Below are 23,184 nucleotides of genomic sequence, written 5' to 3'. Positions count from 1 at the left end.
TGTTTGTATCGGCCGCTGTCCATTAGCCTAAGGTTCTGAAATGCAATATTTTTTGAATAGCCTAGTCTATTTTTTTTATTTTTTAAATGGCGTGCGCCCTTGAGCACCCACGGAGAAAAACATAAATCGGCGCCCATGCATACTTGTATGACTTTATATGTTCTGCAGAGAACAAAAGAGGATATTTACAGATTACTTTACTCCACTGACATTCACTGAATTCTGTTTTCTGCAGAAGAAAAGAAAGTCAGTCATATAGGTCCAAAAACCATAATGTTAATAATAAAAAAATGGACTTATGAGTTAATTACACAAATACAGCACATATTCATGTAAACATAGCCATATACACACTCACAAAGAATGCTGGGAGCAAAAGTAGTTGTCATATTAACTATGAAATAAAATGACTGGAAGCATGATATTTGGAGAGGAAATTACATATAGTATATGCATATAGCGATGGAGCATTTTAAAATTTCATATTCTGAATACTGCTTCTGTATTCTTACTATCCTTAAAATGGATACCCTGAAAAAAAAAAAGAAATAGCCACAACAATTTAAAAGCACAACACACACATACACTCTCTCTCACACACACAATCAGAAATGCTGAAATATTCATATCCTTCTCACATCATTCATGTAGTCACTATAAACCAGGAACCTGGGGAATATGGGAAGAGAGAGAAAGAGGGAAAGAGAGTGTGTAACATCTTAAGTGCCCAACGGGAGTCCCAGGAGACACCTATAAAAAATAAACAGATCTCTATAATCAGTCAGAAGTACAGACTTTATATAATGAAACTCATTGCTCTGGTCAAAAACCAAGTGAGTTGCCTACGTAGGCAGCATTTTAAGGCATCAAGACATTCTCATGAAAAAAAGGCTGTTGTGAAAGGAAGGGAGCTTAATTATGCTTGTTATGCTGCATGTGAAGGGAATCCAAGATGGTGGATGAGACGAAAAAATTATTACAGCATATCACTGAATACTAAAAACTGTTGTTATAAATAGCATAATCAATTTCTAAATGCTCAATATGTATTTTTATACTGAAAGTAAAATATTTTTTTTTATCTTAGATTAGTAGTCAGTCACATATGAGGGAAAGCAGCTGTTTATGTAGGCTGTAGAGGGTGAGGGAGAGCTCACTAGATTTTGGAAAAGAGCCTGTACTCTATATACTGTATAGTGAGCAATTATGAAAATGTTTATTCGCAATAATTTAAATGCTTCAAGGCAAATCTGGGCCAACAAGGGTTTAGATGATTTTCACATTAAAATTGAATGATGCTTTGGAGTAGAGAAGTCTGAAGTAACATTCAATAAGTCAGTCTACTCTTAATATATTCCAGTGGGAAATATAGCGCAAAGGTAATTGACTCAGTAACTTATATAAAGAAAATTAGGCACTTGGTTGACTAAAGAGTGAAAATGTAACACGATACTGCATTCAATAGTTGAAAAGTTATATATATATATATATATATATATATAATATAAATAAATAAATTAAAACAACCACAGTGGAGTATAACTTCACATATATTCATGTGTCAGGAATCCAGGACTTTATTGAGCAATAAAAAATATACACCAGTTAAAATAGCTTCCTTATTTTCATTAGTATTTATTTTTATTTTTTTTAAATTAGATTTTCTTTTCAAAATCATTCTTGTCTTGTTGGGAGTCAGAGCTCCGAACATCCAAAAGAAACAAGAGAAAAAAGACAATCAGTCTGACTTTACAGCTGAAGAGTTACGGCAGCGCAGCAGTCCGAGAGCGTCTCATTGTACTGATGAAACCATGACGGCGGATGTTGAAAAAGAGACGTTTCTTTTTTTGTTGTTGTTTTTGTCTTTTTTTTGTTCATACTTTTCTCTGACATTGACAAATACTTATGTCTGCTTCTCCGACTCTGCCTTTTCAGTGGATTCGGATGCTGTTTCAACTTCCTCTCCATAAAGTTCTGCTATTTTCTCAAATTTTGGACCCCAGTCATCCAGGGAGTTGTAGTCCAGGTCGGAACGTGCTCCAGCCGACCCAAGTGAGCTGATGGAGCCTGCTGGTGACCCCTGACCCTCGTAGGCATAGGTCTGTAAAGAATCGTAGGGTGGTACGCTAGTATCCTGATCTGCCTCGGCCACCCTCTGTTTGATAAACTCTCCAACCTCCATTTCCTCATCGATATCCAGGGATGAGGGGCTGAGACGGCCGCGGGCCAGTCTCCGGGATGACCACGGCCGAATGCAATCGGGCCGGACGTCCCGGCGGAACTTGAGTTCCTCGGCGGCAGCTGGGTTCCGGAGGGCGATGATGTCGAAGGCCTCTGTGTCCTCCTCTCCGCCTCCTTCATCGTCGTATGTCACCACATTCTCACGAATGTCCTCCTCCGAGATGATCAACGGCTCCTTTTTGCTTCGGCGCAACGTAATGAATAGAATCACAATGGCTGCGAAAAACAACAACAACAAAAAAAATGCTGCTGATTATATAAAATAACATGGCATAATTGATTAATATTGATAAACATGACACTTTTCATTGTATAAACATACACTGTTGAAAAAACAGAACAACAAATAGGATGAAAAATTAACCCTCTGGCTCTGTTTTATTATTATTATTAATATTTTAGAATATTTTTACTTCATTGGAATGGCAACTTGGTAAATTTTCTGGCACTTGCTATATGAATACACACACACACACACACACACACACACACAATGACAACATTGGAAATTATTATATATATATATATATATATATATATATATAATAAAAAATGAATAAGAAATAAAATAATGCTGCAAATTTCTCCACTAAATAAAATACTCTGTCTCAAACCAATATCACATAATAAAATATAATGAAAAATATAAATAAATAACTATGATTACCGTGCAGCATTACCAATCCCAGCTTGTAGGTCTGCTCATATTTAAAAAAATTTATAACTTTTCCAATGTGTAAAGTGCAGCAACAACAGTTTCAGTTTTTAGACCTGCTCAGATTTCGTTATTGCGTTGGGCCGATCGGAATTAAGAGCAAAGGTCTGTTTAAATGCAGACGGGAGCTGCGTTTGTATTACGGTCATTTTTTTCCAAGTTGTAGTGATGTTCACACTCGCGTGATGCCTTTTGAAAACTTTAGAATCAGCTGCAGGGCGGGATTTGCACTGAACACGGAGACTTCCGCCACTTAATATGTTCGTGTGGAAACACGAAAATGTACCTATGTTCTGCACACAAAATATTGCATTAGGTCATTCGGTGCACACGTGCACCGTAGCAAAAGCCCTGTACCGAAACGGTCCGGTACGAATACACGTACCGTTACACCCCTAATATATATATATATATATATATATATATATATATATATATATATATATATAAAATCAATAGTGTTGGGTGAAAATTTCACCAGTTATCTGCAAAGTGTCTTTTGAAAAGGAAAATAAACTTAAGACTGTTAACTAGTGGTGGGCCGTTATCGGCGTTAACGTGCTGCGTTAACGTGAGACTCTTATCAGGAGATAAAAAGAATATCGCCGTTAATCTATTCTCAAAGTTGGGTTGGGAGCTGGGTCTATACTAATTAAGCTATGATGACTTTCACCTTGATATTTTATATAACCGACTGGCTGAGGCCAGCCTAAAAAGATGCTCAGGACAGTTGACGGGCCACTGCTGTGCATCGTCACGAAAGCTTATCTTTTTCATGTGTTTTTAAGCCTTACCGCTTGTTGATTTAAACATTAAAGCATCCAAACACAAGACGCGGAAAAGCTGAACAGAGTAGCTGGTTACTTGTGCGCTGTGTTCGGTGCGGAGAGAGAGATCGAGAGCCGCATATCACGAACTGCGACATTGAACCCAGTTCTCTTCTGCGAAGCTCTCCTCGAAGTCCCTCCTGCACCTGAACGAAAAAATACAAATCGCAGTTTGAACAAACAAAAAGATGTGAAAGAGCCCAATTCAGTACTCTCGGTGTTCTGGTGTTCAGGGCTCACGCAGAGAAAGGCGTCTCAAACAGTGGTGTCAAAAGTATTGGCATTCATTACTCAAGTAGAAGTATAGATACTAGGGTTTAAAAAGACTTTTGTAGAAGTTGAAGTATCAACTCAAGCTTTTTACTCAAGTAAAAGTGTAAAAGTACTGGTTTAAAAACTACTTAAAGTATAAAAGTAAAAGTAATGTAAGGGAAAAAAATGCCACTAAGAACAAAAGCTTAGGCCGTGCCACAGGGGCCTATTGTTCATTACCCCACCTCCTCAAAAAAATATTTTTCTAAAGGCCATAGGCCATAATGACTATAATGTTATATTAAAATGTTCATGTTGAAAAATGTGGGATGCACTAGGCTACCTGTTTCAGCCGCATATATGCCCATTGAAAATGAACGCACTTTAGTACAATGCAAATACATTAAAGGACTAAAGATATGATGACTAGTTGCCTGTAAGTATTGTAATGGTGCAAAAAGTCAAACTTCAGAGGCATGTCATCAATAACCTTTAATGGAATGTAAATGTACATCCAAGCTTAGCTGCAGGAATCTGTGCGGGCCATGGACAAGAACATAGGTGCAGGCTTAGTAACAATTACCCTTGTATGGTTGTCTATTTACAATAAACATTAGTGCTGTCAAAATGAATGATTAATCCAAGTGATTAATCAAAAACTAAAAATGAAAAATAACTCATAATCCTGATACCTTCTTGATTGATAGCTTCCTGTATTCGGTACATACGTCTGCTATGTACAGTGTTGGGGGGGGGGGGGTGACGAGTTACAAAGTTGGTACAGCCTACTTATCACAACATTATCAATCGCATTGTCAATTGCAAATGATAATTTATTAAAACGTCTCGCTACCGAACTACCTACAGTAGCTTAATTTGCGGAGGAAGAAGAGAAAGCACCCATTTGGTAAATGAGCCACTGAGAAATAATAATTTTAAGTAGGGTCCAGTGCCTTTTCGATACTTTTATAATGGTACCGGCGCCTAAACGGTGCCTGAACTGATACTAAAAGAACCTCAAAAAAACTATGGATAACATTAAAGAACATTACAAATATTTAAAATAAATCCATAGCTTTCCCATGCTCCTTGGCTGCTCTCATTTCCCAAGTTGTGCTTCCCTTAATCGAAGGCCAATAAATGTATTTCACGTATCTGGGTCACAATCTGGGTCATTATTTAATACAAAACCACACAATGTTTCTACTGTATCTCTGTCACGCACTCTGATATTTAGTTAAAATGAGTGCTGTCTGTCACTGTCTTTAATCAGTTCTGTGAATTAATGTATGCTCATTCTTTATAAAGTAGCAACAATGTAGTTTGTAAAATAAAGTACTGTGCAAAAGTCTTAGGCACATTAGTATTTTCACCCCAAAAAAGGGTTTTAAGACAGTTATTTATATCTTTGCTGTAGTGTGTCAGAAGGAAATATCAGTTTGCCATTAATTTTAATAATAATCTAGTGCGATTTTGAATGCACAAGCAGTCTGACAACGGCAAAATGAATGTTTGGAAATGTAAACTGTTATTTTATACTGACACACTACAGCAAAATATATAAATAACTGGCTGAACACCATTCTTTTAAGTGAAAATACTAACGTGCCTAAGACTTTTGCACAGTAGTATATGTATAAAGTACGTATGATTAGATTAAGTATATTTAAGTGTAATTAAAGTATGTGTTCGTTCATATGTGTTAAGGGCTAGATTTTAGCTGGACGAAACAGCTTTGGTGTGATGACCGAAAACTTTACAGTAGCTAGATGAGAAACCAACTGCTCCCTCGTGACCTTTTGTAAACTATTTATGACAAAGAACTGCACAGATACGGATATTCTAACAATCTATCGATAAACACATACCTTGTGTCCTCGGTTTGTGTTTAAGTGGGCATGCGCTGCTCCGCTCGCAGTCTGCTGTTTGAAGAGCGCGCTGAAAGACGGAGAGGAGACCGGTCTGATGCCGGTTTCATTTGAAATTTAAGGGGACTGACTCTGAGGCGATCGGATACCGGTTCCATACAATAGCAATAGCACCTTGTGCAATGTGGAATTAGTTTACAGCTTTTTCAAGCACTTTGTGATGCATTTTGGAAACAGGAGATGAGCCCTTTTCTAATGCACAACCTAGCTTGATAAACCCCTTCTCAAAGACTTACTGTTTGTCAATTTTATTTGGGTAACACACATATTCTGAATGCCTTCGGCAGAATTCGAATGGGCCATTTTAATTTAGATTAATCTAGATTAATTTCAAGTTCAGAGTGAGATTAATCTAGATTAAAAAAATTAATCTATGCCCACCACTACTGTTAACCAAAGCATTCAGAATTTACAACAGTTTTAGCTAGAAAATTTTATTTTCCGGGTATATGCTCAAGAAATGGATAGGAGGTCATAAATGGACCATAATTATTCCATAAATATAATTTAGTATTATAAAATCCCCTAAAAGTACAAAATTTAATATTTTTGTCTAGCACATGGGCAACATCAGATGTTCACACATTGAATGCATAGCCCTCTAAACAGATGATAAATGAACCCTGATATTCTAAAAATCAACAGGAATGGGAGTTACTTGCATTATGCTTATTAAATATCACCAGGAGCCAGGGGCGCCCCCAAGGGGTGGCCAGGGGTGGCCACGGCCACCACTGAATAAACTCTGGCCACCCCTGTGGCCACCCCTAGGATGATTGTCAGTGTGTAACCTACTATAAATTTAAATGCATAATGTAAATTCGTAATAGTTTAAGAAGTGGGGGAAAAAATAAATAAAAATGCAGCACATGCTGCAGCCACCAAAAAAGATTGCAGATTGGCAGCACCGGAGTAGTCCTGCCCCCGTCGCCCTCCCCCGTCCAAACAAATCACAGAGTGTGCACATACATCTAGATGGTCTAGACTGGTTCGCATACGCATTTGTAGTGCGTTCTTTCACTGGAAATTTTGAATTATCACATTTTTCAAGATATGGGCCAGAAAATTTATAGATCTATATAGTTTATATAATTTCATATAGTTATTATCACACGAAGAGTTACATTTTTCTCTAAAAGTCAGCATAATTACAAGTGTGACATTGCTTTTATACAACAGTTCAAACAAAAATCATTCCAAACACAGCCACTGTTTTGCGTCTCATGAGCAACGTTCCTGAATAAATCAACCGTTTAAATGATTCGGTTAAATCGCAATGACTCACTTATTAACAGTGACTCACTGCCACCTACTGCTGGTTTTAATTTCATATTTACGGTACCTTCTTATTTTTTAAATAATTTCGAACATCAGTTTTCAATGTTTTATTTTTAAAATATCAGAACATTATTTATTAATTTATAACTGCAGGCTAAAGTTACCATGTCCCACAGAACTGCATTAAACAGTGTGTAAAAACATCTCAATGGCACTTCAGATGCAGCTTCTGTTTTCTCTGCATTGCAAAGATCATTTTTGTTGATACTGATTGCATTTGCTTGTTAACAGCCCAAATGCAAGTATTTGACCTAAAAGATGGTGCACACTTCTAGAAAAAATGGCGTAAAGGTAAAAATAAAAAATTCAGGAGTCATCTGTCAGCAAAATTAGAAATAAGACATCAGCACAATTAAAGTGACATTATTGTCTATTTATCGTTATAGATAAAATCCCAGAAATAACAGGGATACCATTTTTTTGTCAATATTGGAAACCCTTAATTATTTTCTCTTTATTTTGGTGTGCCACCCCAAGATTTACTGTGGCCTCATCTGGCCACCCCTGTTAAAATTTTCTGGGGGCGCCACTGCCAGGAGCTGTGGAAAATTTTGCTAAGAGGTTGAAGGTACAGCCTCTATATAAAGTGCTATATAAATAAAGGTGACAAAACATGTTTATGTCAAGTTCTGGAAAACTGAAATAATAAATAATGTAAAATAATTTATCAATGTTTATTAACACTGAATATTTCCTCCAGGAATGTTATGGCACTACGGTAAATGTGTCACAGAGTAGGAGACGCAAGGAAGATTATCAGGATGAGGGAACAGCAGGTGTGAAGCATCACCAATGCATGAACAAGCAAACACATCAGGGGCCAGACATCAGTGCGAGTGAATGATGATTCTCTCATATCCCATTAGAATGGAAAGAGCCACGATAAATGAACAGCAAGTCGATATCACACATTAGTCTAGACGAGCTTTCACTTCACTGATACACTATTAGCTGACATGACTAAAGCTTTATGAAAGCACTTTTTCATGACCCCATTAATAAATGTTGTACATATGTGAAATATATATGAATAACATTACGTACAAGCTAGATACTTGTGTATATTAAATTTGTAAGTAAAACAAATGCACACACACACACACACACACACACACACACACCGTGCCGTGAAAAGGTTTTTGCCCCCTTCCTGTTATATATATATATTTCACGTAGTGACAGGCAGGTTTGGACAGCTTTTTTCCCTTAATAAATGAAATCATTATTTCAAAACTGCATTTTGTATTTACTAAGGTTATCTTTGTGTAATATTACAACTTGTTTGATGATCTGAATCCTTTAAGGTGGACAAATAGGCCAACTCCCCCCCCCCCCCACACAATTGTGCTGTTACACAAACACCAAAAGTAACACATTCTGTTCAGTGTTTGCTAACAAACAAATACCTCAATGTAATCAGCTCTGCTAAAGCCAGTAAATCTATGAAGCAGATTTGCAGAGTGGTAGGAGGGAGATTTTATCAACAAGTAGATTTTAGCGGGAGCAAACAGAGGTTGTTTGAGCAGGATGTGCCGAATGGGGCGAGCTCAACATGTAGCGTGAGGTTCAGGACTATATTTAGCCCCGACAGCTGCTAGTGTGAGTGCTGAAAATCTCTCGCTTTTCAATGAAAGAGAGCATCGCAGCCATAAGGTGAGACCTAACCCATCCATCCTGGGCCGGAGAGAGGTAGGAAAGGGATGAGAGCAGCCCATGAAAGGAGGAGAGGTGCATGTCTGCATGACTATTACATATGCTGCTCACTTTCTTTAACTTGCACGTCAATACAAACCTATCAGCAGCTCACTCTCTATCTCTACTTGTTTCTGTTTGCAAATTTCCATACATTCACTGTTTTATACTCAATTCTACATTTACCATGGCCCTTTCTGTAAAGTATTCTTCACTTCTGTTACCTTCAGTTCTTCTTCCGTCTTTCTATAAATCATTTGGACTATTATTTTATATTGCATTATGTTTAATTACGTTAAACAACATTTAATACTATTTACAATATATATATATATATATATATATATATATATATATATACTATATATAAAATACAAAATATTATTTAATTACATACAGTATACACTAGCATTTTTATTCTTTATTATATTAAAAAAAAATTTAGATCATATATTAGTTATTTTATGTATTTTTATTTTATTTTATTTGAAATTTCTTTAAATAGTGTTCATTTACCATATCAGTTTCCCAACTGAATAATACAAAATAACGTCTATAAATAATTGGAAAAAAAGAGTACACAACGTTTAATAAAATGTATCACATAATAATATTTTATGCAATAGAAATGAATAATAAAGAGTAAAAGAGAAGATTAAACATTTTTATAAAATGTGTATACTGTGTGTGAAACAATAGAAATGTGTGAATGGTAGAGATTCTACTACTGTAGAATCTGAAAACTTTCACTGGATTATAACTATATTATCATATTGTCATCATGGTGCTTGTTTATGCATGCTATCATCCCGCTCACCACTATCTGCCCTGAACATTCTTCAGTGTTCTGTTCATTTTGATGCAGTCACGACCTTTAACCTGCTGTTGTGAGACCCGTGAAATCCTTTAAGCACACCCCTTACTTTTGATCCACAGGTTTACAAGGTGAAAGATGAAAAGTCAAGAGCTAAACACGGCTGGATCAACTGGAATTATCACAATGAATGCCAGAATCCCACTGTGAATACTAAAACTGGAAAGGTGATAAATGGGAAACAGTCAAAGAAGAAAACTAATCTGATTTACCTAAATATGCATTTTAGAAAATAAAAAAAATCTAATTTTCATTTGTACTTATTTATAATTGAATATTATTTAACATTATTCAATTCTATTAAATGTAAAAATAAGAAAATATAGTAAAGGAATATTTAAGATAAAATCAAATACAAATTTTAAATAATGAAAATAAAATATAATACAGAATAAAGATAAAAAAGACAAGAACACATTTTTGTTTTTATCCAATTCAAATGTTGACTACTGTATATGCACATATATGCAATCTTATAATAATAATAATAATTATGATAAAAATACTACTACTGCTAATTATATTTTTAATTGACTTAATATCACAATTTTTCTTCATATTATGTTATTTGTTATTTGTATTATTCATTATTTACATTTCACATTACATTAAATTTACATTAAAATGCTAATGTAATAATGTAATAATAGTTATAATAATAATAATAATCTTTTTTCAATTACCGGAATTGTATATTGTGTAACATTATTTACTAAACATTGACTATTTTTAATATGCACCTATTTACGTTTTTTTTTTTTTTTTTTTGTTTACAAGTCATTCATTTAAATTAAGCAATAATATTATCATCTAACATCCATAATCCTCCATAAAACAATGCATTATATTATTCATTCTTAATATTCAGTTTTACTTTTGATAGTATATATGTTAAATAAGTTAAAAGCTTTATGAATGCCATATAACAACAGTATTTATATTGAGTTCCTAAAGGTTTCTTTTGGCAGCTGTTTATAAATTATCGATTATGTTGCTCTCATAATCTGAATGATGATGTGCTTGAGGTTTTATATATATATACATATATATATATATATATATATATATATATATATATATATATATACATATATATATATATCTCACAGGCACTAGCAAAATACTCAGGCATTATGTCCAGGTTGAACTCACCCAGTAAAATCAGCACACAGAGCAGTATGGCAATGAGAGCGCCCGTGCTGAGCCCTGCGGAGGAGAGGAACGCTTCACCCTGGCAGATCTTCAGTCTGGTGCCTCTCTGGCAGGAACACACCCTGAGCGTCAGGGTACTGGTGCTGCTCAGGACAGGTTCCCCGTCATCCCACACCACCACCGGGAGCTCGTACAGTTCCTGGGTCAGTCTGTGGAACCGCCGCCGTCTGGCGATGATGCTGGCAGTGCTGTCTGCAGACAGACACACAGATAAGGTCACAATTAGTTAGAAAGCACTCGCACAGCTATCAGATGGCTTCAGATGACATTTCTGGCTTTAAATTGCTTTTTGAAACTTGACATCTGTTGCTGTATGAAAAAACATCCACATGGTTCTTAAAAGTGGAACAGGAGGGGGAGTGAACAGTGACAGATTTTAACTTATAGTGACAGATTTTTTTGTGGTATGGCTGTCACATTAAAAAAAAAAAAAAAAAAAAAATAGACCTGTCATTCCTTTCAGCTTCATATTATGAGAAATTGTATCTGTTTTACAAGATGGCGGTTTAATATGAATTCATACAGTGTGAATAATACGAAAACATAAGATTATAAGAATAATACGTAAGAAAAACATAACCATCAGTGGGGCGTAAGGGCTGATCTTACGCAGATTATTTGAAAATTTATGAATAAGATACAAGAATAAGCCACCAATTCGCCAAAATGTAGTTATGTTTGGTTTATGAAATATGAAAAAAAATCATCAACAATAATAATAGCGATCATTAATAATGATAAAAATAAAAAAAATAAAAAAACATGATGAGTAAAACAGAATAAAAGAATCTATTTCAATACTTTTGTGTACAATTTTCTGTATTTATGCAAAAAAAAAAAAAAAAAAAAAAAAAAAATATATATATATATATATATATATATATATATATATATATATAAAATGTGAAAAGTGTTTAAATTTTAAATTGAAAATATATGAAAAGAAGAAAATGAGGAAAATTCAAAGGTGAAAAGCAGCAGTAATAAGAGAGAGAGAGTGATAACAGACAAAGATAAAGACAGAGTCTAAGAGAACAAGAGACAAAACAGACATGGAGAAAGAGGGCAGATAAGAGATCATTATATGAAATTAGCCTGGTTTGAGCACAGGTCACTCTCGCTGAAGCTCTCTACCCGAGTGTGCCGTTTCAGAGCATTTAGGCACCCCATTCCCACAGATGGGCTTTTAATGGGAGAATTCACATTCTCTGAGCCCTGAACACGCAAGGTCTGTCTAATACTGGCTGCCTACAGCAAAGCGAGCAAAGCTCCTAACCTGAGGATCAGCCTAATGAGCCTCCATCTTGCTCTTTCTGAACTTCATCACATCCTCGGGAAATCCCTGCGTTTCTAAGCATTCTGAGAAAGGGATGCTAGATGGACAAGGATACAGGGAAATCAAATGAAATTGAGCAGCAAATGAGTCAAATAGCAAGAAAGAGGGGCACGGCACATCTGATCTGAGCAACATTTGAATTCAAGTCCATTAGAGGCCTCTGTGGCATATTACAGACTCCTGATGAACAGCTGCTTCTGAGTAAAGTCACTTTACATCAACCTTTACCTGCATGAAGAAATGATATTTATAAACAAAATCACCCCTTATCTACCCAATAATAACACTATTAATTGAAACCCAGAATTATTCTATACGTTAAATCTATTAAATGCAATATTATGTTTTATGCCATATGTAAATGAGAAAGAAATTTTAATATTACCAACGTTTGTCATTGATTACATCTACACACAGGTAGGTGGTGAAAAGTGGCTTGAGTGATTTGCTGAATCATTCATTCAACCGATTAGTATAAATACACTTTTTTTAATGTAATTATTATTATTATTATTATTTTTAAATACACAATTTGTTCCAGGAATGAAAGAAGTGTCCAGTGTCAATGTGAGTCATTGAATCATTCATTCAGATGAATAACTCAAAAGGGTACTAAAAATCATTTTATATGTTTAATTACTATTTGGAGCATTGGGTTGCTAGATGGCTTAATGAAGTTTTTTACTTTTTTTTTTTTTGCCTGTAGCTCAAAATTAGACCCTGCTCATTCTGACTCATTTTGCCAGCATGGGTCACATTATAATAATAATAATAATAATAATAAAAAAAGGTTCCTTATAAATGAACCACTGAATCATTCAATCATTCATTCAGCAGATTCAACCCATGGACATAAAAACAACCCGCGGTAACAGTGTTAAAGTAGCCCAATTCCACGGCAAAACCACAGACTTGGCAAGACTGATATTACTTGACAGATACTTCTACTGCATTACATGTCATGTGGATGTGCGCTTGTATATGAATTTTAACATGGATAATACACACCATATGGGTATGTCACAAGCTGCTGTGTCTTGCTGCTACAACAAAAAACATTTCCTGCCAGCAGCATTAAACACCTGCATAGACACAAAAAGCTCTCACTCCTGGCACCCAACTGTGTCCCATAAATAATCACAGAGACACACTACAGAGAACACGCATTTCTAAACAATGTACTGTAATGTATGATCAAAAGACAGAAAGAACAAGAGAGATGCAAAGGCTGAAATCTACTCCCTTATGAATCTGACGTCAACATCTTGTTCACAGCAGACATTACAAGATACAAGAAATCTTGCTTGCAGGGTCAGACATGTAAGAAAGCCCAAAGAGGCTATGCATTGTTTATTTTTGTCAGTCTTCACAACTTAATTTTCTTTCTATTTTCTTTTCTAAAAAAAATATTTTCTTCTCTCTCAAGTCTTAAGAAACAATAAGCCTTTCCCCTGATGTTGCATAAAATAAATAAACAGAAAAAGGTTTGATCTTTGTAGAAAAGGGAAGCATTTCTGTCTTGGTTTATGTTGACGTGTTGTCCTCACCCACTGGTGGCTGACAGCACGCTGTCTCTAATTGCACTGCAACACTGCTCAAACTGACATGTTAGAAAATAAGCTGTATGTTCAGGACACAAAACCAGACTGAAACCACCACCTTTACATCTGCCAACATCCCGGTCCGGAAAACAGCCAACCTACTACCGATCTGGGGGAAAACAAGGCCTTACTCAACCTCACTCCACAAAACGTTTCCAACCACTTTAAAAGGAATGGTCAAGTAATGTGTTTATGCTAATGAGCTGCTGTTTGATTGGCGGCTAGCACTCCATAGCCAATTAAATCGTTTTCAATTCGCTGCTTAACTCAACTCTGTCAAAAGGCTCATTTGAAATGTCAAGCACTTGCGATGTCAATCGGCTCTTCTTTGCACAGATGAATATATTTCATTTATTTGTTGCAGATTATGGATGCTTTTGAAATACTTGAATATGATAAACAAGTCAATGTGTCTAGAACTGAATTTGGTTATTTTGTCACTAGTATTTCAGCTTCCAGCTCCCACACATGGTCTTTTAATTCATATTTAATATGAAGTGGGGTAAACTGCTGCCCCATGGGGAGCAGGAGGTCACATTTTGCCCACTTCAGCAGGAAAAAGGGCCATTTTGTTTATTTCAACCATTAAACTGGGCCGTTTCTGAATGGGTGAGTTGATGGAAAAAACTGCTTACTACAAAAACGTTTGGCAAGCGCTTGGTGTGCATGCTATTTCTCGGCTCGATATTTACATGGTTGTTTTAAGTCCAACGTTTTAATCATTTATCCTTGTCAAAAGCAGCTCCCAAATGTCTGTTATGCAATACAGTCTGTGCACCCAGGAGGGTTAATATGGAAAACAGCACTGTTACTATGGCTCATACTCTAGGATAGGAATCTGAACAAACTTCAAAGCTAAAATATTAAACTCCGGCACATAATTCATACTTCACCAATTGTACATGAATAAAACCTCAAACACCTTCTTGGGGTGTTATTTTTACAAGCAGACTTTTTAAGCATTTTCTCTGGCATGCGATGGAACAGATGGCAAAAAACTCCACCGAGTTGCACTGTAGGACTACAATCATCCTAACAACTCAACAGAACATCTTAGCAACTGCACTGAAATGTGCACAGGAGAACAATCATTTAAAGTCAACATGAAAGGACATTTAGTATTCAATAACAAAAAAGTGGGTGTACTATACTAGAATATGTTTATTTGCTATTTTTGCTGTAACTTTTATTATATTAACATTAACCATAAAAAAGCGTAAATTTTCTGCAACTACAAGTAAAATAGCCTTGTCAGCAGTGTGTCAACATGTAGCATCGTTGCGCTTTGAGCGTCCCATGTTTGAGTCCCAGCTGATCTTTCCTGATACTGCCCCCCCCCCCACTTTGTTTCCTGTCTAACTACTATCCTATCAAATGAAGGCAATAAATAAATTAATTAATTAAATACATAAAATAAATAATAATAAAAAAATGGAAACTTATTGTAAAGTGTAAATTAAATTATTTTAAGTTGAAGCACTGAAATTAATAAATTTAAGCTAAACTGAAAATATATATATTGAAAGCATATATATATATATATATATATATATATATATATATATATATATATACTGCCAAAAGCAAATAACAATTACTAGAGCTAAATTTAAAATGAAAACTGAAAATCTCAGAATTTTTAAATAATATTATAAAAGCCAATTCAAAATATTCAAGTACTATTATAGTCTACTCTATAAATAATATAACAACACTGACAACTATTTGGCTATTGAAAAACTTTTAGTAACAGATAACTAGTAACTGTCAAATAGAAGTCATTATAGTATTAGTTGACTGTCTGCTTAATATCTGCTAACACTTTCTTTTGATAGTGCGTAAGTAACTTTGCAAGTACGTTAAGTACTTCTACTAACCATAACCTAACACTATGAACACTCTAATGAGAGTTAGTAGACATGTAGTTGCAAATTAATGAATGTAAGTCATTTGCAAACTAACTTATAATTAGTAGAATGTCTAAGTATCAAAATAAGGTGTTACCAAAAGTTACATTACATTACATTATAGAAGTTTTGAATGCCATATTTACTGAAGCCTTCATTGTACCCTATAAAGTGTGGATTTTTGGCCTCAAAGAACTTAAAAACCTTGGCATAGTGTGGTTAATAAGTTATCAAAGTAATTAAAGTATTTAATAGAATTTAAAAAAATATATTTGCAATACTCCACATTCTCTAACCTCAGCAATACTGTTAGAATATCCACTGATTTAACAAGTACCCTTAAACAAGTAATGAAAAAAAAAGCTTTGAATAGGAAAAAACGTTCTGTCGCATAACGACACTACAACCTTCACTGCTGCGGCAGGATATCTGAGTGACACTCCGACTAATTAAATTTCTCAAATATCAGCAGCCTGACAGCAACAGCTTTCAACTCCTCTGATGAGGGGCTGTACTAGAAAGGTCCTTCTGTATGCAAACGTGCGAAAAGATGCCTTCAGAAATCAATTGATCGATTAAAGTAACTGGGTCGTTTAGAGATCTGAGTGCTGGTTTAATTGCTTGTGAAAAAAAAGGGGAAAAGAAAATGTCATCGTGATGATTTGGCACCAACACAATGATCAAGGGAAGACTAATTCTGAGTAATTGTGAAGTTAAATTCAGCGTCTGTAATGAATAAATAAATAAGGTTGACATTTTAAGGTAGCACTTTTGAAAAACAGCCCAAGCCAGGTGCCAGCCGGAAAGACCTAATTTATTTTGAACATCTTTGTTTGGCTGAAATCTAGAACAGAGTGATGAAGCCAATCAGCAGATATGGGGATTGTTAAGGAATCAATCATGGTCAAAGGCAAAATGGCAAATTTGGCTAGGATGCCAATGTCACACCTCTACTCTTTTTTAAAGACGTCTTGGCATTTTTTTTAATAACCACAGAGAGTCAAAACCTCAGTTTAATGTCTCCTCCAAAGGATGGTGCTTTTTGACAGTATAGTATCCCCATCACTGAACTGGGCTGTTAGGACCCACACAGACCACAGGGTGAGGACCCCCTGCTGGTCTCACTAACACCTCTTTCAGCAACAACCTAGTTTTCCAAGGATGTCTCCCATCCAGGTACTGCCCAAGCTCAACCCTACTTAGCTTCAGTGGGTGACCAGTCTTGGGCAACAGGGTGATATGGCTGCCGAAACAAAAAAATTTAGTCAAAAATGAACTAATTAGTGATAATCTATGCAGAAAGCAGAACAATGGCTAAAATATTTACATGATAATGGGATGATAAATAAATCTAGAGATTTTCATCAATTCTGTATAATTTCTATCCATCCAGTTCAGATGAGCAAAAATGACTTTACATAAAACCCTATACGACTCACAAAAACAGAACAGACTTGCTCTCCATGCCTGTGCCTCTCTCTCTCACTCATATTAATAAAGTATATGAAATATTTAATTTAAAAAGACAGTTAACATCAATAACACTTAATGCTCCCATTAAATGCCCAAGACATACTGGTGTCTTTGCTTCAAACAAAAAAATAAATAAATAAATAAATAAATGGCAATATACAGACCATTTTCCAAACCAGACCAAAGCTGTTACCACAGAGTTGTGATAGTGTTCCTGTAGCTCAATTGGTAGAGCACTGCGCTATCAAGCACAAGGTTGGGGGTTTGATTCCTGGGAACACATGATAGGTAAAAATTGATAGCCTGAATGCACTGTAAGTCGCTTTGGATAAAAGTGTCTGCTAAATGCATACATTTTTAATTTAATTTAAATTTTCATAAAAACCACACAGTGAGAAATAAAAACCACTTATACCCTTGAGTAAACAGTATGTAAGCAGAGCTCTTTTCTCCTGAGCACCAGCAGGCGTTAAACTCAATAGGAGGCAAAAGTGTTGTGGGCAGCCTGAAGATCCTGCTGTTTGCCTGAGGGCCATCTAGAGCTATAGCAAACAGTATGTGTGTGAATGAGAGAGAGTGGAGACAGATAAAGGCCCCCAGCTCTTTTCTTCATGCACCACTCATGATGTAATCCAGACCACCGGCCTTCATTTCCATACTGATAAATATCACGGTCATTAGTTACATTAGATTAAGATACTTAAAAACTGCAGTTTAACCAAATAGAAGCTACTCGATCCATGGTAGTTATCAAGTGAACAAACAGAAAGTAATTCCAAGAAGAATTAAATTTGTTATTCATAAATAATCTACATTACTAAACTGAGTCTGAATCATTCAGGTTTGTGAACTGATTCACTGTAATGATTCAACTCAAAATAAAGATCATGAATCACACACCTTTCAAGCTTTTGTAAAAGCACCAGAAACTAGGCCAGATGATGGGTTAATAGATAAAGATGGCTTAAATTACTGTTTGTTTCTCACACAAAGCTATCATATGAGTCTTATGAATCACCTCTAGACCTTTTTACTTGCATTATATTGAAAAGATATTCACATGTTTCATCATGGTCATCTGGTCACTTATTACTCATTATGTTATCTTCAGACTGTATTGCATTACGATCATCATCCTCCTCTTAGGAAGTGGCTTTATCGTGTTTATCATCATAATAATGATCCTAATTTCTAGATAATGACTCATTTATCCTGTTACCTCTTGGTTTACAGTCTATCTGGTTTCCTGTCCAGACACCCACCAACTGAATGACACCCAATATAAGAAAAGCCTTCTTAGATGCTGACTGCATATTAAAACAAGGCAGCGTCAGACAAGAGAATCATGTCTCTTTAAAGGCCTAAAGATACAGGCGTAGAAAGCTGATGGAAATAGGTATTTCAGAAACAGATGGGAAACAGGAGGGATAGACAGAGAGTGAGAGAAAGAGAGAAAAGTAACAATAGCGGATGGAAGTGAGAAATAATGAGGTGTGGGAAAACCAAACAAAACAACAAAAAAACGTACAATTATATCTGGGATTTTTGGTAGAGATATCCACTTAAAGGGAAAGTTCATCCAGAAATAAAAATCTGTCTCTTTTATGTTCACCCTCATATTGTTCCAAACTCATTTGCATTATTCTGTAGAATAAAAAATAAGGTATATGCTTTAAAATTCTTGACATTTTAAAAAAGCATATATATTTTCTCAAAATTACCGACAAATATATTGACTATATATTTATTTACCCAAATCTTGTCATTGTTTATTAGTTTATGTACATGTGTGCACATAAATGAATAAATAAATAAAGACAAGTTTTGGGTGTACTGTTCCTTTAAGATGGTGTTTGAGTGTATATGTGTGCATAGGTGGATCTGATTAGCATGCCAATTATTCTGAGATTTCATGTTTGCATGCCTTCAGCATGTTTTTGACCATACCATTCATAAGCTAGCTCATGAATATTACCTTTCTAATTACCCTTGGCTCCACTACAAACTGCAAGTGACTAGAGAACATAATCAAACTGAATATCTGTGCAAGGGTCCCACTTTGTACTCTGGGGCCCTCAGTCTTACATTGTTATTCACACAGAGACAGTGTTCATAAAGCAAAACGTGAACAGACAATAATTTAGTCCATTTAGCCTCCCCTTCAGTGCGTAGCAAATAAATTTGCACCTATAAATCAAGAAATGGAGAAGGAGGGAAATTATATTTATTTTGTAGTGCTTGGGTAATTCCACTGAATGCCTCAAAAAGTCAAAGGTAGAAAAGTAAGGCACCGTTAAAATGTGTTTACTTTTCACCACAAAGCAGCCATTTAGATACAAAGAGCTAAAGAACCTCCATAAAGACCTATTTGCTCTTTTACAGCACTTGTATAGATGGGAAAGTGGTATTATTACTAAATTTGAAGCACTTTGGGTCTTCGTAGACAAGGGGGCTTCACTTACTCGCAGTCTCTCTACAGACACAATAAGAGCAGCGCACACAGACATCGACCACCCGTGGCAAGAGCTGATAATTCTTAGACCGGTAAACAGTGGCGTGTCCCAGTGGAGAGAGATTAAAGACAGAGAAACCGTGTGAGAAGTAGACAGAGAGACTGAGAGTTGCACTGAGTACCACTTGGATAAATGAAGTAAACTCCATACTGCAGTTGTCTCGATAAGAAAGGAGTGGAACTCACAATACTATCAAAATCATTCTGTCTACCAATGTAACATCGATCTGCCTCACTTCTGTTTTACCCTACTGATCTTGAAACATGGGATCAAACTTTACCAGCAATTACTTTTTAAAGTAGCAACATAGTAGCACTCTAATTAGTGCATTTCATGTCATGTTTTACCCATTAAAATATCCATCTGTTCTTAACAGTTCAAGTAGATTAAAAATAAATAAATAAAATGCATCTAATTAATTGCACACAATGCTGAATAAATTAACTGATTGTGTATATCAAGGTATGCTAAGAATGGAGATATTTTGGCAGGCAACTCCACTATTTTGAATGGACAAAAACATCTTTATTGACATTGATATCTAATTGTTGTTTAAAATACATTTTCACTTCTTTATTTACAAAAATAAATAAATAACAGTATCATCCACTACCCCTAAAACATCTGTTCATGCAAATTAAAATGAAAAATTGTTAATCAGAAAATGAATCCATTTATATGCTATGCTCAATAGATTAATTGATTGTTCATATATATATATTGAACAATCACACATATATTGTTCATATATGTGTGTGTGTGTGTGTATATATATATATATATATATATATGTATGTGTGTGTGTGTGTGTGTGATAAGAAAAACAGCTTTAAGACTGTAGTTTAAAATAGATTAACTTCTTTATTTCCTAAAATTTCACATTACATAACCCCTAAAAAATCCATCTGTTCATGCTGATTAAAATGACTAATTGTTAATCAATTAAAAAACAAATCCAATTAATTATATGCTATGCTCATTAGATTAATTGATTGTGTATATCAATATCCTCCCCAAGATTTTGGCAGGCAATTAAACTCTTTGAATGAATAAAAACAGCTTTAAATTTCAATATATTGTGTTTTATTTGATATGATGTTTAATATCAGTCAATTTTGGAATCAAAACTATCTGTATGTGTTCTTGTAATCTATCTGCAAAATTTTCATTATTGTACAAAGTTAGATTTTTGCCTTCTTTTATTAAGTCTAATTGTTTTTCAGCAGCTTACACTATGCTCATTGCCTGTGTCAAGTTTAAAGTAGTACAACTACGAAAAATACATAAATTGCGTATGTTTCCTCCAATAAGTTGATTTTGAACTTATGAATTGTGCCTGCTCTTATTAATTAAATTGTCAACCCTAATCAAAATAAATATGAACTTTAAGAAAAACTTAATCAAATATCCTTCAGAAACTGATTTCTAAGACCTTTCCCCATCCTTTCTTCAATCCCCTACTGGTTTCAGGGTCCAGATTTAGACCCAGGAGCAGCACACTTCAGATAAAAGCGGTCTCCATGGTAACCTCCAGCCCGCAGCCATCTGTGTGAGTATTGCATTAAGGCCGTCGGTTCAGTAGTTTAGAGAGCTGGTAATTCATTCTACAGCAACGGGGACTGAACTACTGTGCGAGGTTAGACCCATAATCCCTCAAAAGGAATACCGGTGCTCTTTGACAGCGAGGGACAGGGATGAGGGAAATAAATCATGCCGACCATGCTTGAGCTACATTTTGGAAATGCAGTGGCTGGAAGAGTACAAAAAACTTCACCAGTCTCTTTAAAGTTCACCCAAGGTGCCACAGACTCACAAGAAGTGATACTGCCACAGTGAAGAATAAAGGTGCCACTTTGTTGAGGGTCTAAATGAACAACCGATGCTGAAAAACACATTTAGCAATTAGCATGAACTGGTTTTCTGATCTGTTGGCTGGTTTAGAGGTGTGTTGGGTACTTTTTATTTATTTTTGACCAGACTAGAAGACCAGCTAAAACTGGCAAACCACTACAGGTTGGTTTGTTAATGCAGGGTTTAAAAAGGGTGAATAATTCACCCAAACACAGCTGGGAAGTGAAAAGGTTGATTGCATGTTGACTTAAATCAATGAAAATCAATGAAAACAAACCCATATTCTTCATGTCACACAGATTCCCAAAACAAACACTGAACAAGAAGAAATAGAGCAAGAGCAATAAACAACTCCAATGTTTTGGTGATATTGATCATTGAAAGAAATGCCATTACAGCTCATTGATTTAACTTCTCAGCACCTTTTAATCACGCATAAGGGTTTTTACTTCTGTCTGCATCTAAACTCTCATCAATCGTCTCTCTTAAGCTTGCCGTCAACATTTAATTATAACCTAAATATTGGTCAACATCAACAGTGAAGTTTATTGATCCTATAAGAAGCCTTCTGCAGCCATTTTCTTCCAATGTAAATAAATATATATTTCATTTCCTAAATAGCATGGATATGTGAATTCATTATTAAAGCTCGAATGAAAATTGCATGCACAGAGAACATTTTCTGAACGCTTCTTTGTGCCTTATGTTCTAATGGAAGAGAATATTAAACTGCAGACATTAACACAAGCCCATTAGGATTCCCACACATTTTACTAATGACATTTCCAGTTGTTTGTGATTACCAGACAAGGATATTTAAATATCATTTTATAGAGACTACACTCTCAAAGAACAACTAGCTGATTAAATATTTTAGACCTGTTAAAATAACTAGAAAAATGCATGTTCACTTCAAATATATATATGACTGTAAGACATGCAAATTAAAAATAAATAAATAAATAAATAAATGTATTTTTTGCACCCTACATCCATACCTTCATTGTCTTTTATTGTAAAGTTAGGGTTGGCAGGAACTCCTCCAGGAAAAGAGAAGGAAAATCCCTTTCCATTGGCAAAATCATCTTTATCCACAGCTGTGATTGTCTGAATGACCTGCCATCAACAGAACCGAGAAAAAAAAAAACATGACATGAGAAACACTTTCTTTTTATAGTGACCTTATAGTTAGCGGTTAGGTGGTGCGGAAAACCCACCATCCTAAATAAAAGTTTAATTAGCTGGGTTCAAAAGCTCAGAACATAGTTTTGCTTGATTCCTTCTGTTCCCTCACCCACCCCCTCTCGTTCTCTTCTGAAATCTCTTCTGGTATCTCAGCATCTGTGGGATTCTGTGTGCTTTGTGCATTAAAACCAGCTGGTTTGTTGGTCTGAGTTGTCTTGGAAACCCAACAGGCATTTGAT

General features: G+C 35.3%; 1 protein-coding gene across 3 annotated transcripts in view; it reads right to left on the bottom strand.

The window, feature by feature from the left end:
• Positions 1-1,539: 1,539 nt before the first annotated feature.
• Positions 1,540-23,184, bottom strand: part of LOC132122466 (cadherin-18-like) — a 185,381-nt gene continuing 163,736 nt past the window's right edge. For all 3 annotated transcript variants that reach the window (XM_059532755.1, XM_059532756.1, XM_059532754.1), the window contains 3 exons: positions 22,759-22,876; positions 11,020-11,271; positions 1,540-2,457 (listed from right to left, as the gene is read on the bottom strand). In XM_059532755.1, the coding sequence (XP_059388738.1) occupies positions 1,904-2,457; positions 11,020-11,271; positions 22,759-22,876 (924 nt within the window). In that variant the 3' untranslated portion in view covers positions 1,540-1,903. The remainder of the gene's footprint in view (positions 2,458-11,019; positions 11,272-22,758; positions 22,877-23,184) is intronic.

The sequence above is a fragment of the Carassius carassius genome, chromosome 40 (genome assembly GCF_963082965.1).
Source record: "Carassius carassius chromosome 40, fCarCar2.1, whole genome shotgun sequence".
Taxonomy (NCBI): Eukaryota; Metazoa; Chordata; class Actinopteri; order Cypriniformes; family Cyprinidae; genus Carassius; species Carassius carassius.
This window is presented reverse-complemented; position numbering and strand designations above follow the sequence as displayed.